Here is a 19,003-nt window from a genome sequence, read left to right on the forward strand (position 1 = left end):
TAAAGTGATAAGGCCTTTTACAGCATGAGACAGATGCCTCTCGGCATAAAAATACATTAAAGTATCTATGGCAGCTCATTCAAAATATAGCTAACTGTAAATACTGAAATGTGCCACTATCCATGCCAAATAACCAGACTTTTCATCTTAGTGACATTCTATTGGTGATCTGATGGGCTACAGATTGCTATTTTTATTACTTGATCCAAAATGTCACAGTAATCATGCAAGTGCCATCATAATGATATTGGGAAATTAACAGCTATTTATTAACTAAATTTAGTCTATTCTCATTTTCAGCATATCCCAAGCTTCTTTCTTTATTCTTTTAATGCATTTTAAAAAAGAAGTGGCAAGTACAAAATCAAATTGCTATCACTGCTGTCCTCTGTAACACAGGACTTTTTTTGTCCATTATCTATATGAAAGAATATTGTTAACTATCTTAATAAAACAGACATCTTTGAAAGCTGAAAACAGTAACAGCTAAGAGGTATAGAGGAAATATAGGGGGGGAAAGCTAAATACTAGTTAAATGCCTGAGAGCCTAAAGGTCCATGTTCTAGATCTAAACCACTACCGGCTAAAAATCTCAGCTTCAGGTGTGCCTCTAATTAAAGAGCAGACCCTGCCTGATTTAACAGCAGTGGAGACATGTCATGATGTAAACAGCTCAAGCACATAAGGCTACTGAGCATGAAATTCTGGGTGGAAATAAACAGAGATTGTATTCCTCTCCTTGTACTAACACATCTATTTAGCTGAACACTTCTGCATGACTTGATCAATGTTAACTCAAACAATAGTTATGATGGACACTGTATATAATAACTAAACCCATGAAGTTCCTCAAAACAGTTATTGCCTAACAGATTACCTTAGACAAGAAAAGGCCAATCCAGTTGCCATATTCATTTAATACTGCAACATTTATGGTCATATTGCAGTATTTTATTGTATTACTTTCATGACATACAAAAAGCCCATGAGTACTGAGACATCTACTCACTGAATGATGAAATGAGAGGTATGTTGTTAGTAGAGTTCACAAAAACCTGTTTAGTTTCTCACCTTAATGTACATACTCAAACTCAGTCTCGCACTCAAACATGTTTGGCACCACCCTGAAAACGCTCTGGTCTTTCAAACCTTCTCTGATGTTCCTGATGGCACGGTGTGCCATGACTTAGCTCATTTACAGTGAAAGCATCTTGTCAAAAACATTTAAATTACAAAATAACATCTGGAACAGCAGGAAGCCTCTCAGCACACCCAACTAAAGGAGGACAAAGCAAAACATGTACAAGTGATGACCTAGACTAGTATCACATTGTTTTGAGAGGTCTACAGTGAGGGGCAATGGGAAGGTTACAAGATGCCAACTCATTCTTGGGTTCGTGCCCCTTCTCCCCCTTTGAAGCAGTCTAGTACTCAACTTAAATAAGCAATTTCATTCCAGTGAAGTCAGCAGCAGCCAGCAAATGACCAATGTTGTGATACTAGCATGTATGATTCACATAGACGATTTTGCTCACTAGTGTTACCTTACAGTGTTCAAAAGCCACCACCTCATGAAGGGACTGTTAAGAATGAAAGACTGAGGAGCTTTTCTTCCTTCTCTCTAGAATGAATAACAGCAGGAGACTCCACCACTTTCATTAAAATAATGTAACTTTATAATTCCAATACTAAATGAAGTTATAATTGACATAATGTTATTTTTTACCCTTAATCTGATTAAAGCTGCATAATAACCTTGAAGGAATGATGTAGCTATGTAGTCTTCATGGGAAATTAGAGCATTCCATGAAATGTGGGCCTTATAACATATAACAGGTAATAAAATTAAAGAAGTGTTTGCTTCACCAAGTCTAGCCCAGTGAATTTTGTGAGTGATTCCATCTACAAGCAATTTTAATCTTACAAATAGCTGCAGTTGGCTCTTTATGTATTGCTTCAGCCTCCTACCTTAGTTATTTGTCTCTGCTCTCCACAGCTTTTACTGATAGAAGAAAGTTCTAACATCTAACCTAAACTTTTCTTTTCTTGCTTCAGGCTATTATTCCACGCTTCACCATTGCTTGAGAACAAATAATTCCCTTCCTTCATTTATATTGTTACCTTGAAGTTATTTATAGCCCATGCCCCTGTCCCTCGAGCTCTCTCTGCCATAGATTATAAATATAGCTCCCTTAATCCCTCTTCGTATGGTTTATCCTCTAGCATTTGTACCATGTTTGCAATGTTATTATTTTCTTCTCATTTTAAACTCCTTGGACCACAACTACAGACAGTATTGTAAATGAATGGTGACGCAAAACCACTTTGTTCACTTTAAATATGCTCTGCATATATCACTGTAATTGTAATACCCTAGTCGAGGTTAAAATGCACGCACTACTGCAATCGCTTTGGTTTGCTATTTTTATAAGGAATTCTTTTGCCTTTAAAATTTCTAATGTTTTGTCTCAGCTTACAGATTAATCTTATGTGAGATGTAGCAAAAATTATTGTTAGCCAAACAAAAGCCATGCATGTAATTCTAAAGGAAGAAAGGGAAAGAGCTATTCTGTGTTCTCAGCCACAACTGAGAGCATTTTTGTTTAAATTTGACTTGTTTTAATCTCATAGCCATTTGGGAACAAATCAAGCTTGATTCAAACTTACTTTGCAGGATGCAGTTATGAGCTTTGAATTAGAATTGCCTGTGTACTTTGAGACACAAAAGCATTAAAAAATTAAATCTTTCAAAGGATAACAAAACCCCCCATGTGACTAGAAAGGAGTCTGGATTTCAGTGAGGCTGTGAAGTTTGGTACCAGTTAAAAATCTGGTCCGCAGACTTAACCGGACTAGAAAAATGTCCTTCACAATGTGTCTCACTGGAGCTTGTGTCCTGTTCTGGCCTTTAGGTGAAGTTACAAGAACTCTGTCATTTATCAGAAGCAGTTTTGAAGATTAAAAAGCAGAAGGGAAATAAATACTCCTTCTGAATTTAAGAAAAGGTTGATAGTGCAACAGAGGCAACAGTAATTGCTGTTTTAATAGAAGTCTGGAAAGAACAATAATTGAAAAAAGATTGATTGGGTTAAAACCACAGATGAAACAAATCTCTTCAGGGTATTTCAGGGAAGGCTCTGAGGAATGCCAGAGTTCCTCATAAAGCTTTGTGATTGGGATACAAAATAGAAAGGTTCACTAATTTTTGGTATGTGCACTTCTGTTAAGAGGAATGAGGGGAGTGTACCTGACTGTGCTTCATTAACCTTAATATAACCTTAAAAACATCTGGCTGTCATTGCCAACAGCTCAGTGATAACATGTGGTCAACGTACATACAGCAAGATTCAAAAATTAAAACAGGAAGCACAGAAAGCAGGATAAAAGTAAGTTTTCATATTCATCAACAAGGCTTTGTCATCAGGAATATTCCAGTCTGGTTATCCTATCTCAAAGGGAGCATGTCGGAAACAGGAAAAGGCTAATTGGATTTAAGATGATTAAGAGCTTGGAAAGGCTTCCATAAGTAGGAGTCTGATATTCATTTTCACTACCAGTGTTTTTTCATGGAACACATGCTATTTATACTCACCTAAACATCAATCCATCTATAGTGGAAGAGGAAAATTGTATTATAAATGAGAATTATTTGCATAACTTTGGACCTTCTGGGGCATGCAAGTTAAAGGTTATATAACAACACAGTAGTTTTATTGCAGAAATGTGAAATTCATCTATACAGCCTTTCTCTTTTGCAGAAAGCAACTACTGTCTTCCAGGTGGACTTCATAACTGCATCCACAATCACAAAGTTCAAACATCTGAACCTGTTACTGTCCTGGTTTGAGGCCAGGCAGATCCTCTCTTGTCCTTGCAAGGGGCAAAAGAATGAGACTCACACAAATGGATTGCAGAAGTGATGGAAAGTTTAAATGGAAAAGCAATTAGTGTTTTACAGAAACTACAAGCATAGTGACAAAAGAATTCCTAAACCACACAGAGTTCCCTGTAGCACACCCAAATACCTCCCAAACACTTCCCTTCTCCCCACCTGAGGGTACATCCAAAACCCCCAGGGCTCTTTCTTCCCCACTCCACTTCTAGGCTAGTCCCAGGCTGGCCAGGTCTGAGGCTGCCGTTCCCCCTTCTCCTCCTGGCTTTAGGCCTAGCCAGGCCTAAGAGGCCTTGAGATAGCTCCCCACCATTACCCGATAGGGAGCATCTCCCACAAGAGTAGAGAGGGAAGAAGGAGGAAGAGAAAGACTTTGCAGATGGATTTATAGGGTGCAGGATATTATGGATATGAAATATGCTGTTTCCTGTGTCCACCTACTGGGCTGGACCCTCTGGTCACTGCAGATACATCTTGTGTGGCAGGAACAGGAGGCAGCCACCCAAAACTGCCACAGTTACCTAAAAAGAAAGCTGAGTTTTCTTCTCTTTACTGCAGGTGCAGCCAATCACTCAAATGCAAGTCCTGACAGCTGGACACAACACATTATTTTCTACCTCAATGTCACTAAATAAAGCTTCTGGTTTTCCATTCAGCCCTACCAGGGACACAGTTTGTGGCTGCTCCAATTCTGACCTACAGACTTCCACAGCAAAGGAACTGTGATGAAAATCTCTCGTTTCATATCCGACATCTTCTACTTGAGGTGTTACTGTGGACAGCATCATCATTTTGAAGGGATCTCATGAAGAAAAACATCTGCATTTTGTGTTGGCAAGCCTTGTATGGCCCAGTGCCAGCCAAGAGAGTCAAACTATGCCTTCAACTTGAAATGAACAGCAACAACCACGACAACTATATGGTCCTTCTACCCTGCATTTGCTAGCATGTCAGCATCAGTTTATGTTTTGGTTTACATAAGGAAGGATTTGATACCAGTACCTAAGTAGCAACCAGGGAACACCACCACATGGACAGTCTTCCTCCCATGACCTGAATTCTACTGATTTCCAGGTTGTCTAGGAAGGATAAGGGCATACCAGAGCACTCTTAGGTTACAAAAACAGAGGCTAGGAAGGCTTACAGTGGGAGAATATCTGCCAAAACATTTCCTCCACAAAGATTTAAAAAAGAATGAGGCAGAAATTGAACATGAGCCATTTTGTGAAGAGCATGGAGGCTCTCGTGGTGCAGACTACAGGTGGCACTACACCAGGACTGATATGGTGCAGATAGCTACTATTTCCAGTATGTTCAATTTTGGTGCAGGCTGAAGAAGCCAACACATACAAAACAACATACATTCATATGGCATTTCCCTTTCATACTAACAGATGAAGTGTGTGCCCTTTGGATGATGAAAGGTAATTATTGACAGCTTCACAGGGACAGTATTAACGTAAACTCTACTTCAGGGTGAAGTGCTAGGTAGTTAACTGGATTTTAACAACGTGCTAATTGAGTGTGAAAATTTGGGCTCTGTTCATTAAATGTTGAGAGGAGCAAGGGGTGTATTCTCTTCTGTGGTGCCCAGTGACAGGACAAGGAACAGCAGGTACAAAGTGGAACATGGGAGGTTCCACTCCAACATTAGGAGAAAATTGTTTACAGTGAGGGTGACAGAGCACTGGGAGAGGCTGCCCAGAGAGGTTGTGAAGTCTCCTGGATGCATGGAGTCACTTGGATGTGCTCCTGTGCAGCCTGCTCTGGGTGATCCTGCTCTAGCAGGGGCATTGGGACTTCATGATTTCTCAAGGTCCTTTCCAATCTGTAACATTCTGTGATTCTGTGGTTCTATAATTCTGTGACACAGAAGATTTATCAGGCATCAGCATGACATTTATGGCTACCACATGCCATAGCCAAAGTTGAGAGAAACAGTGGCATCTTATGTCCCCGTTCATGGCCACTCTGACCCCCAGGATGAATTCCTTATCCCCCACACTGTAGCACACACCTGCAAGGGCATGGGGAACCAGTAAGTCAGCATGTTCAAACTGGGGTCAACTGTTCACACTTCATCAGTCCCAATGAACACATGAATATCCATGTCAGTACAAGGGACATGACTGGTCAGCAGAGGAATGACAGCCCAGGACCAGGGTGATAATGGGCCTAGTGCTCTTCTGTACCAGCAACACCAGCTGCCATCTCTACAGATCTCCCTCTCTTCCATGTAGTGAGGCCTTACAGATCTGTATAACCACATACACACTATTCACAGAGGACAAAAGTTAGCTCCCATCACTGTGCCAACTGTACCATCCCTACCTTGCATTTTCTGCTTGGCCTAGTGGGAAGTTTTCTGAGCTCTGTGTTTATTTTCTGTGGGGTTTTGGGATTGTCTTTTGTTTGCTGTTGCTTTTTTCTCTCTTTCATGCTAATACACCACACAGGGCGATAATGTGGCAGCTGGAGAGCTTACTAATAATGACTAGGAGCTGCAGGTGCAGGGCAGGTTCTAAAACAGTTAGAAGCCAAGTTTCAGTGTCCTGTAGATTCAGAAAGATATGACTGAATACAAAAATCTGGACTACACATTTCTTGATTTTCTTCTTTCACTTTTTTAATTGTAATTTTTATTTATTCATCTGTGCAAAATAAGCTGAAAGGAAAGCAGAGCTACATGGCGGGGGGGGGGAGGGGAGGTTTGAGATAGTAAGATAAAGCAGAATTTCTAGTGTGTACATAAAGAGATTCAGTGTCCTACACTTCTCCCAAAGAAATTTCTCAATCCTGGACAAAAAAGCCACAACAGAAAAACAATCTGTACAATGGCAAAGGAAATCCCTGAATACTGGCTTACAGTGTGATTACAAGAGTCATATAGTCCTGGTTTATTTATAACAACTTTTGTCAGTTTTAAAACATTACTACTTTCCCCACATACTCTTCATGATGACTTTGGAGGGGTTTTTGACAGAAATGTCTCTCATCTCAGCTGAGGTTGATTCTTTCATTAACTGTTTTCACCTATATTTTTCCTCTGTTTATGGACAGTGAGAACACTACTTCAAAATCCCCTCATTTCCACCTCCCACATAGTTCTCTTGCATCTTCAGTGCCTTCCCCACCCTCCCTCACAACAGTATTTTAACATAGGAAGTGTTTGGATAGCTCATCTTTGCACTACTACTCCATTTATAAAACTCTCTCAGGTTTTTCTTTAAACCTTTTCCCCTCCTGCCAGCCCTTCCCTCATGCTCTTTTGAAGAAACCTAGTTAAGACTCACTGTTTCCTGTAGAATTCCTTCCACATCAACTATTGCCAATTCTTAAAAGAAACAATAGAATAAAACTTTCTTCTTCTGAAACAGACCCTGTAGGAAAAACAGTGACAGCAAATAAAAGAACGCCAACTTTCTGATGTGTGCGTGGGAATGAGCAGATCTGTCTTTGGAGTCTGGAACAGTTTTGAGCATATGCACGACACAGGCTGGTGAGCAGCTACTGGGCTCCTGAGGTAAAGAGCTCTCCTGAATTTAGGACCCACTAGGTTTCTGCAGCTGCTGTGCAAGGATTTTCATGATGAGCATTTTGAGGCACCTACATAATACCTATATGGTCCTCTAACAATATGTACCTACACGTAAAAGGTGCTAATATAGAGGCTCAGACTGATGACTTTTCTTTTGCTATTTCTGACACCATTCTGTGCCTCATACCAATTCTGTCACTATTTGTGTCAGCGTGAAATCTTAAAAATAAATCCAGGTATTTTATGTTTCTTGGTGAGATTGCAATACGTGCATCCTTTATGCATTTTATAACGTGAAGGTCAAATTCAAATTAGAGTACCACAACCTTGAACAGTCCAGGAGTTTTACTTCTTTTGCATCCACATGAAGACTTCATAAGGTTTAAGAAAAATATGGGGTTTAATGGGGATGCTCATCTAGTATCAAAAAAATACATAAAGAGAACTAAGAACTTATTGTCTCTGCAAGAGAAGGAGTGGTGAACAGGGAAATAAAAGGCCATCACTAACACTTTACTGAGTGCCTGAGTGCCTGCATTTTACTGAGTGCAGGGGTAGCACACATCAAAATTAGTCTCTGTGTAAGATTAGGCACTAACAGTCTGTTTTCCCTACTCCCTCCACCCAACAAGGTGGTGGCCTTGGGCACCAAGAAAGAAAAAGGGAACTTGGATTAAGAACAGAACAACTGGGGGAAATTATTAAATTAACATTAAGCTTCCTTATTATTCCATTCCAGACTTCACTGAAATTTAATAGCTGCAGTTCCTCCCTGTGACATGCACAGCTTCAACCACAGGGATCATGAAAAAGAACAATAGTCTTTGATTGTAAAAATATGATTCATTTTCAAAGAATTCATTCCATTCCTTTTCCTGTCTTACTTTGATGATACTCAGTTTCATTACTAGAAGGAACATGTCATCATTAGAATAAAGCATCCTGCATTTCAAGCACTTTCATCCACAAAGGGCTTGAATTCTTGGAGCTCTTGTGTTTGCATACTCCACAAGCTGGAAGGAGTTTACAACTGGGAGACACAAACCCAAATGAAACAGATGTGTTGGCTACGCTCAGATTATACCAAATGCCAACGTACCTTTACAGTCATGCACAGCACTGCCAGCCTGACAAAAATAAATGAGCTGCTTATTATATAATGGGAGTTAAACCAGCACTGCATCATTCAACCATGCAAAGGCTTCCACTGATTTTGCAAGCCTTTTTACCTTGGTAGCATTTTAAAGTAGAATGAATCAGGTGCCCCCTAATTACACTCCGAACATGCAAAAAGATAGAAACACACCATTTATTTACAGAAGAAAGGGAACAAAGAAAGACAGAGTTCATTAGATAATTATAATCCACTAAGATTTCCCTGTTTCATAAACTGCCAGCTTCCTGAGCAGCAACTACAGTGAGAGGCTGCATTGACACTCAGCTGAAGATCTGCCACTGCTATTTTTGCTACTCTTTACTAAACTGCAACTAAAAGCTTGCTCCTAGTGGAACCCGTGCAAGCACAAAGACCCCAGTGAACTTCTTCAAAAGAGAATATGCCTCACTTTGTTTCTGAATGACAACTCTGCTTTAGGATTCAAGTTCTTCCAGTGAGCAGCAATGTCTGTGAAGCAGCCATAAAGAATGATTTGCTAAAATATGCCAATTAGCTGACGCTTCCTGTTATTGTCTGTGAAAAGCACCTAGAAGGCTAATTGAACAGACATCACTTTTATGTAACAAAACTAAAGGGGTCCATTTTGGAGGAGCTGTGTGCATATGTGACATGTTCACACTGAACATGGAGCTTGACAGTGCCAGCCCCTAAAAATAGCACCTGGATATTCTTATTCTCATCAGCAACCACAACCCCATCTTCTCTGTCGTTTGGTGCATTGATCTGGCACCCCTCTCCCTCCTCCAGAAGAGACAGAGTGGTGGTGCCCTGAGGTAGCTCATTTTAATAGAAGGGGGGGAGATAAAGAGGATGTTTGCCTCTGCTGCAAGCACACATTTTAAATAATATCCCTGCCCCTCAGCAGGCAGTTATCATGTTGTTTTGGCAGCAGGAAGGAATCTGTGGTTTTTCTTGTTGCTCTTCTTTATTTAAACTACCAGAAATAAAGCAAAAATGACAGAATGCTCTGTCTATAAATAATCATTCCGGTGTACAGTTATATTAGGAGGTAACTCAGATGGCATGATAACGCCTAACAGACTAATCTTAGACCTGTAATGCCATAAGATGAAAATAACTATGCTAAGAATAACTGACCCAGAGGAGTCAGCCTGTTAAAGAGATCCACAGAACAGGGCAATTTAGATTTTCATGTGTTTCACAATAATATCTGCCCAATAGGTTCCCTACAACATTTTGGATTGCACCCACCCTATAAAAAACCCACCCACAAGTGTAGCTGGGAAAGGTTAACATGCAGTGACATCTGAAACCTCCCTACACATCATCTATATCAAAACCTGAAATCAATGTTTATATACACATTTGCAGGCTATTTACTCTCCTCCTTCACAGCTTTTGCTTTCTCTGCAAAGACTGCACAGAAAAAAGAGGCTGGGCAGTCAGTACAGAAACAGCAATCTGATTAAATCTCTGGTAGGAGGAGGAGTTACAAGTGTTTCCTCATATTCAATGCAAACTTAATGAACTAAAAGGACACAGTTTTACAGGAGGGAAGACTGAAACTGTGCATTTGAGAGCAGTGCAAACCAATAGCTGTTTTAAAGCTGAACATCTGGAATAATAAATGGCTGAATTAAAAAGCAAATTTCCAATAAAGTGATTTAGCTCAACACACTAAAGAGAGGGGAGCTAGTGCCCTAGTGGCAGTACTAGTGAACCTGTGTATTAAATGCAGTGTCCAATGGTACCAGAAAGAAGTTCACAGAGGTTTTGAAATTATGTTCTGCACTGGTTTGTGTTTATTTTCCAGCTATTGCAGCATGCTAGCCTTGTCAGTCTTGTACTTTGAAACTCCTATTTCAGGCTTTTCCCACAACCTCTATCTTCTAATACAAAGTCAGACTGTCAGGTAATCACACAGCTCCAGAAGCTGGGACTTAAAATAGAAAACAAAAAGGCCAAATTACAGCATTAGAGGACAGATGAAGCCCACAACAACAGACTGTACTCAATATTTTCTCAATAAGGACTAGATTTTTTTCTACCTGGCCTTTATAACAGGCATTGAACAAGGCTCTCCAGCTGTTATCCAGAACCTCCCTGAATTTTCATACTCAATTTTTTTTTTCATTACCCTGAAGAGAATCACAAAGTAAAAGGTCAGCATATGTATTCTCACTCTCTCTGAAGAGCTATTGCCCGAGATACCAGATTCATATGTCAGAACTTTATGTTACTCAATTAAAATATGCAAATATGCCAAGTTCTTCATAAATAGCAGAGAAAACTTTTAAAGTTATTTGCTTTCTGCAATCCCTCTGCAGGAACAGCTGAGCAGGTGAAAGTTTTGTTTGGCCAGGAGATCCTGAAGGCAATGTAAGTGCATGTGTACAAATGAGTATGCAGAGTCATGGGGCAAAGTGGTAGAAACAGCGTAGGAGATAAATTTTGTACCTTGGGGTTTACTGAGGGAAGACAGCTCATGAGGACCTATCAACCCACATACAACATGATGTGTGTTAACAGGGATTTTGTCATTTATACTCAAGCAGCACAGATTGTATTTCCTGACTAGTGGAGAGAATAACATCCTGTGACTACATTCACTTACTACGTTTGTGAAACTGCAGGTGTTCTGCAAGCCTGTAGGTAGATGAGGTCAATCACATTAATGAATCATTCTAAATATTATATTCCCTTTAGAACAGTTTTGCTCTGTAAATTCCTGAGCCTGACAGGTATCGCTTTCTGTATCTCACAGAAGGGTTAGTTGACGTACGCAGGATTGCGTAACTTGCTCAGGTCACCTGTTAACTCGGTGATGAGCCAAGGCTTTAAGCTCAAGATCTCTCCTTCAACTCTTGATTTTTCAGCAGCTTTGGGCAGGAAGCAGAGGATGTCTTATCCAATAAAAGCCAAGGTGGAATTTAGGCAGGCCAGTGCAAGGCTGTGAAAGTATAGCCAGTGAAGTAGATGTGGCAAGCTTACCCTTCAGAAAACCAGCACAGCGTGCTGAACAACCAGCAGTTAATAAACTTTGTGTTAAAGTCCCACATCTACAGATACCATGGCTGAGCAGGTTCTTCTCCTTCACATAACTGACGTGTTTGAGTAATGCAGACCTCCATTAGATATTTATTCTCTACATTCTAAAAAGCATTATTGGCACAGACTGTGGTGCGCCACATGCTTTTTCTCAAGGATCTAATAGTTCATAACTTGCATAGTAGTAAGGTAAGAGGCCAGATGAATGCCACTGTGGCACTGCACACACATAGTTGAGACTTCTTTGGGTAAAATAATAGCAACACCATAGTTAAAAAGTAATTCCAACTAAGTAAGTGGCTTTAGAATCCAGACTTGGTTTTTAAATTGTGAAACTAAAATAATTATGGCATCGGGTAAGAATACATCAGCATCATTTTCATAAGTAAAGATGCACAGCTCTTACTGCTGCCTGTGAGAGCAACAGTACCATATGGGAGAATCTAGTTCACTCTTCTCAAGACAGCTGAAACAGCTCTCTGCAGTAAGGTGTAGGTGTCTGCAAATTACACAGCTTCCTGAGTCAGTGCCGATCTAGATTGCTCCATTCATAATTAGACTTTTGATTGGTACCTATCCAGATAATCTCATTCATAGTATGATTTACAGGCAAGGCTGGAGACAGGCAAAGCAGTAATTGAGGGAATACCAGAGGAATTGCTTCACATGACAGAAGTATTTCGTGTATCTGCTGTTGTCAGAAATTCCTTAGCTTGCTTTGCAAATGCATATCCATTAGCCATTGAATTGGTCCTCCTTGGAGATGACTCCAGCCCAGTTTAAAATCAGTTGTATAATGCATGCCTATTGCATCTGGAAACCAGCAAACCTAAAAATCCATTGAGCGTTGAAGCTATGCTTGCTTCAAAGACTTCAATAGTATCAGGGGTGCAGAGTATAAACATTCATGGATTTGTGATTTTCTTAAATATGTGCAACTTTTTATTCTAAGAAAAAGTCACACACTTGTCAGTGAAGGTAACTTCCTTCCTATATGCAGCACATGGGAAGACAATACTTGAAAAGCTACCCTGAACTTGGGAGAACAGAAGGTAGCTGACAGCAAGATCAAGCTTTGTGGTTTCATGTGACATGAATTAAACAGCACACTATGTACCACGTCAACTTCTTGAAGTCCAGTTGTGTATTTTAAAGGCCAACAGAAACACTGAGGAATACTTTATGCTCTACAGAATATCTATTCAAACATCTTTTACATGGACAATGTTCTTGACTAAGTTGTTGGGTTTTTCAAAAGCCTAAACATCCCTTCTGCTCTACTTGATGCTACAGGGGAAATTGTACATGTTAAATGGGCCTAATGTAATATCAGGATATTCTTGATATTCTTGTCTTCTGTGAAGAGAAGCTGAGCTACAAACTTAGTGAAAATCACCTCCCTTTCTTATGTTTCAAGTGAGAAAACTGCTATTGTTCAAGCAACATTAGTTGGCAGTAACTATGTACTATAATGAGCTAAAAATCCCAGACTTTCACTCGTGTACAGCTAACTTCCATTTGACACAGCGTTCAAAAACAAAACAAAATAACAATGACAAAACAAACAACAACCCACAAACAAGCAAAACCAAACAAAACAGGAGGGATGGGAATCAGTCAGTCTTGCCTCTTTGGCCAATATAAAAGCACTTGAGACCTGCTGAGCTGTTCAGGAAAACCAATGAGAGCTTGGCACTGTAAAGGTTTCAGAAAAACTTCTGCTTTTACTTACTGTATTTGCTAGAGCTTCATAAGCAAGTCTTTCACTTGATTCCTGCCCTTGACAGAGGAACTGTAATTGGTGATGAACATCTCATCTTTGAAGTTGGAGAAATAGTAAAGTCTCTGAGAGATCCAAAAAGGCACAAGCAAACCCAGCAGTTTCATAAAAGAACAGAAAAACTGCCCATCTTAAACATTATCATGTGGAAGCCTTCCACTTCCCCCAGGTATTCTCAGTATTTTAACCTGCACATAACACCTTTTCAATCTCTCATTCAGTCTATAACCTTGGCATTCTATTAGTGAAAACCACTAGTCACAAGGTTAAGACATAGCCCAGTCTTTTTGAACAGGAAAGATGCTACCTTTGATACAATCACAATTGATTTTCATATCTGAAACTAGAAGTCTGTTCTAAAAAGGTATGTAAAAAGAAACACAGGTGAGAAGTTCTTTTCTTATAAAACAGGAACATAAGTATCTTTTTAAAAGAAACAAAGATGGGCTCAACAAGTGTAGCAAAAGAAGCAGTATGTGAGAAGAGCTGTGGTCTACACAAATAATTAATCTTTAAAACTGAGAAGCACTGCCAAGTTTTGTGAAGAAAAGAAAAAGAGGGAGAAGGGGGGAAAAGGGAAAAGGAAGGGGGAGAAAGGAATAAGATTAAAGGGGGGGGGGGGGGGAAGAGAAAGAAAAAAGAAAAAAGAAAATAAAAAAGGAAGGGTAAACCAAGATTAAAGTACATGTAAACAATTCATCCTGTATCCTATATACAAGACGTCTATAAAGCCAACTTTATGGAGAACAGTTAGTGATCTAAACTAAAACGATATTAACCAGATAACATTGTGCCTCAAAAGACAGGTTTTCAGTTCGATAAAAACAGAAATGCAGTTCACTGAGCTTAAGGGAGACTGGGTATGAGTAACCTGAATGTTGACTTTTTTAGCCTGTCTAAATTGACATTTTATCTGAATGGCAACAGTTCTTCCAGCTTAGTCCATCCTTAGTGCATCATCTGCAGGTTTCAAAAACAGCTAGCAAAGAAGCTAGAAAATACAAAGGCAGCTTCATATGCATGAAGAAATGTCCAGCATTCTTTGAGAACAGCTCTGAAATATCTTCATTAAAAACCACATCCAATTCACATCTCAGTGAGTCGTTACATATGATTACCATTGTCAGGGTCACAAATATCTTTTGAAGTTACAAAATAAGCCATACACATTAAAGACATTTTAAAGTAACAGTGTACTGAAAAGAGAAAGTGATTTGGTATGAAAACTGGAGAAAAGGAAACTCACAGAAAGATCAAATCCTGTTTACAACAGACATGTGAACAGAATTGCCTATGAGGGGCTGTAACTGCAGCCTCTTGACAAGGCATGTCTGAGGTAGCCTCTCTCTACGAGCAAGTCTGTGTAGTAAGCCCCATTTTGCAACCATGCAACAAAACAAACAAGGAATCCCAAACTAGATTTGGATTGTGAGCATTTTGCTCTGTCTGGAGAGCAGCAGGCTGAAGGAGGCAAACTCCGTGCAAAAGCAGCAGCTGCTATCTAACATACTACCATAATTATTTAACAACAGCTTACATAAAACCCACAAAAATAAAGTCACTTCTTTAAAGCAAGGGTGTTTCCCTATCGTGCTAGGCTGTGTCCTGCCGGTCAGCCAGTGGAGTCTGAGGTACGGAGCTGTCTCTTACCTGAGCTGATCATACTGTGCATTCTTTGCTGAGCCAAGAGCTGTTCACGTCCAGAAACCCCATCTGAGGAAAAACACGATTCACTCTCGTAAATGGTCTGCAGCATATTCCAGCTGGTCTGCACTTCAGCTACACCATAGATTCATCACTGCACTTGCACAGGGGCTCGGGCACGACCCTCTGCGGTCCTACCTCCTCCAGCGCGGGTTGTAAGATAATACGCTTCGGCAATTAGCAGTGTTTAAGCATTTGCACAAGTATCTATCGGGAGACGGGGAAAGCCCCAGATGCGCTCTCGGCAGCAGCCCCCGCCCGCTGGAAGGAGCCGTGGGGGCGCGGGGGGCTGCGCGCCGCCGGGTCTGAGCAGTTGCGTTGGGGCGGCCCACGGCAGGTGCAGGAAGAAATGAAGAATTATCTCTGCGCTTCGGGGTCTCTGCTGGGGCGAGGAGGGGAATACTGCCTCTCAAAGACCACCAAACCCAGTAAGCCCCTCTGAAGGGCCCGGCAGCCCCCGCGAATTCAACCCGAAGTGCCCCAGTGCGGAGCAGCGCGGCTGTCCCCGCTCCGCGCTCTGCCCGGCCGGGCGAAGTTGGCGGGAGCGGCAGCGGTGCCTCATTTGCATCTGAATCGACACCCGCGCGGCCCAGCGGCGGCAGAAATAGAACAATGGCCGGCCTGAGCCAAAAATAGGTCAGGCTCGGCCGGGTGATTGGAGCCTGCATTAATGCCTTTAAAAATACCACAGCAAACACAGCTGTCCAGGCTCTGTCTCTCAAACCGCCGGCTACCCTCCCTCCCTCCAGCGCCATTAACCCCTTCCCCCTGCCCAGCCCGTTCGGCGCGGAGAAGCCAGGGGGGAAGCGGGACAGAAATGGCCCCCGCCTGGGACTCGCACCCCTCTCCCTCCCTCAGGGGCTATTTAGTGCAAGGAGACCACAACGCCACAGCCTCTGCATCGGCCCCAGAATAAGGCCGGAGGCTGTGTCAGCGGCAGGCTGTGCTGGTGGCGTGGCCCAGCCTCGCCCACTCGCGGCACCCATCTGGCCGCTCCGCTGACTCTGCTCGGCTCTCCGCAGCTGGCTCCGACGGGGGAGCCGGGCGGCTGCTGCCCGCTCCTTCAGGACCTGCGGCCGCCTCGGGAGCGGCGAGTTCTGAGCTAACGGGGCTGGGGGGAGCAGGAGGCAGCGCTGAACGAGGGGCCGGGTTTTGTGCGCGCAGGCAGAAGCAGCCCTGCCGTGTTCGGCATGCCTGTGCACTTGGTACAGCCTGTTAGACTAGTTTACCGGCTACGCGCTGTTCAGTTGACTTGCTGAAATTTGGAGAGCGGCTGAGCACCCCGCAGCTATTTTTAGAAGCATCAGCACGGCATCTTTCTCAGATTTACAAGATGATGTGGTTTCAGAAGAGCAGCATTTGACAGTGTGTCAGACGAGCTCGCTGGATGCCCCTCTGCACCTTGGCAGCTTTCACACATGCTAGGTGAAGTTTGTTTTTTCACAACGGTATTTCAAAACTTGTGTATCTTGATTAATGTATCTACACATAGATACGTTTCATTTCACTGTTACAGATGGTACTTTACTTCTGAGTCCTGCTTTGCCTTATAGCACTTGTTACACGGGTGACCAAGCCTATCACTACCTACATACAGGAACCAGAAGTCTGATCTCTCACCTACCAAAATTACAAGTCTCCTTCCATGTCACTGCTCTAGGGGAGCAACAATGACCACAGGGATGTGATTCCTCACTGTACTCTAGAAGCCAATAAAGAGGTTGTCTTGGAGCTTTCTAGAAATCTGCCAAATCCTCAACTATCTCCTGCATTTTTCACTTCTGAAGAAAGAAGGATCTGCCCAGTACTTCAGGCCCTGCTCTGCCTTTTGGGGAAGCAGCATGTGGTTGCTCTTCAACAAATACAATAGATCCCAGCCAAGGGCAATTTTTGTCTGTTTTCTTGGGTTTTTTAAGCTTCTCACAATTGTGTAGCCAAATAAATTATTCACAATAACAATATACTGTGACTCTCCTGTAATATTTGGATAATTGATGGCACCCATGAGGTCTGTGGCTCAAGTCTCCCCCATCATCCATCAAGATCTGTCCCCCCAGGTGGACTGCAGCAGCTGACAATGGGAGTTTCCCTACAGGATCCTCAAGTCAGCACCTATTGCTACTCAACACTTCCCTCTTCTTGCTTTCTCTCTTTCTTCCCCCCCCCCCCCCCCCCAGTTTTTCCCAGGAGCACTCCCAAATCTGCAGCAGGACACAGACATGGACAGTGAGAGCACAGCAACAGGTAGCATGTTACAGTGCAAGACAGGGCATGAGCACCACACATGTGGTGACAGGTTGGACTCGATGATCTTTGAGGTCTCTTCCAACCTTGGTGATACTGTGATATCAACATAGTATTGACAGCTGACAACTTGGTATCATGAGCATTTTCTCTTCAGAATAAAAACACTCCAATGTTTTGTGGGAAATACGTGGTACTTTCACAGGGCAGAAGATGCCAAACATGAGTGCGAGGGGGATAAGCAGTAGGAAGAGAAATCTTTGCTAATACAGAAAAAATTAATTATAGGCAGAAGTAAATTTAAAAAGGGAATTACTTATGCCCCTGAGCCAATCAGAACATGATTGTGTTTAGTGATTCAGAGCCTCAAGATGATCATTGTATATTACAGGGAAAGACTGGATGAATACGTTAAAAACAGGTCAGAACAGAGAACATCGTGGAGTGTGGGATTCTAGTATCAGGTACTCATGTATTAGTTCTTGTATATGCAGCTGCATTTCTAAAGACAGCATTCTTAATTTTGGCATACATACTTTAAACTGACAGACACATCAATATCCTGTGTAAGCTAATTCACAGACCATAATAACCACAGCACTGTGCTTTGTATTTCAGATGATATATAAAAACTATATCAAAATATTTTACTCGTGAAGTCAGCCACCCCAAATGTAGGGCTTTTACAACCTGAATGATTCCAACTTGCTTTGACATATTATGGGCCTACTTTGTTACATGCTTAACATTAAAACACATCTGCAAATCCATCCCTTTTCAACATAATATTTAAGCACATGCTCAAATTCTATTGATCACAATAGAATTTAAGCACATAGTTAAACACTCTGCTGAGTCAGCCCAGCCTTTAACTGCATGATCACATGAGTTTAAATAGCTCTTATAGAGCCCCAGAGGGCAAGGATAAAAGGTTCATGCCTAAAGAAAATCTGGTTTTTATTTTTAAAGCCATGGATGTTAGAAGGGGACATTTTTATACAGGAATGTGAGGGAGTTTTGTTCTGGTGGGGTTTTTTTCTCTTTGCTTTTTCAAATGTATTTCCTAAACTTGGAGAACTTTAATGACGCTGGAAGTAAGAGTAAACTGTTGAAATGATTTAGTAGTGCTGAGGTGATTAAATGCAATCAGTGACTTTATAGAAAACAGAAGGCATGTTAGTAGCATTAAGATCTCATTAGAGGGGTTTCACAATGTGTTTCTCTTATTTTCCTTCTGAGTTGATAAAAACAAATAAATATAAGGAAATTAAATCTGGAAACCACATTACTGCAACATTAAGACGGAGAAATTAAGCACCCAAATTAGAAAGAGCTAAGATTTCTATTGCATTATTAACTGCAACATTATAATTAAGTAGCACTTTTATTACATTTCTTTTTAAGTACAAACACTAGCTGTTTTTAGCATATCCCATTTCTCACTCACATTATTTTGTGCCTGTGTTAATTTTAATACCTTTTGCAGGTTTCTTAGTGTAAATGATTTCCTGCATCAATTCTTCTACCCTATTTCTCAATGGCATCATATAATTATTACATGCAAACTTAAATAAAGTGATGTTCTCTAGCTTCTAGCCCTATTCCTAAGTGAGGATGCCACAGTCTTGCAGGTGTCTCATTCAACCTTCCTTCAGCCCG

At 41.3% G+C, this 19,003-nt stretch overlaps 1 protein-coding gene across 3 annotated transcripts in view; it reads right to left on the reverse strand.

Moving 5' to 3' along the window:
* Positions 1-19,003, reverse strand: part of HDAC9 (histone deacetylase 9) — a 546,793-nt gene that overhangs the window by 268,133 nt on the left and 259,657 nt on the right. For all 3 annotated transcript variants that reach the window (XM_068152479.1, XM_068152478.1, XM_068152477.1), the window contains one exon: positions 15,047-15,109. In XM_068152479.1, coding sequence (XP_068008580.1) covers positions 15,047-15,109 — 63 coding nt within the window. The remainder of the gene's footprint in view (positions 1-15,046; positions 15,110-19,003) is intronic.

The sequence above is a fragment of the Melanerpes formicivorus genome, unplaced genomic scaffold (assembly GCF_026170545.1).
Source record: "Melanerpes formicivorus ecotype bairdi unplaced genomic scaffold, bMelFor1.0.p_v2 SCAF_23, whole genome shotgun sequence".
In the NCBI taxonomy this organism is placed as follows: Eukaryota; Metazoa; Chordata; class Aves; order Piciformes; family Picidae; genus Melanerpes; species Melanerpes formicivorus.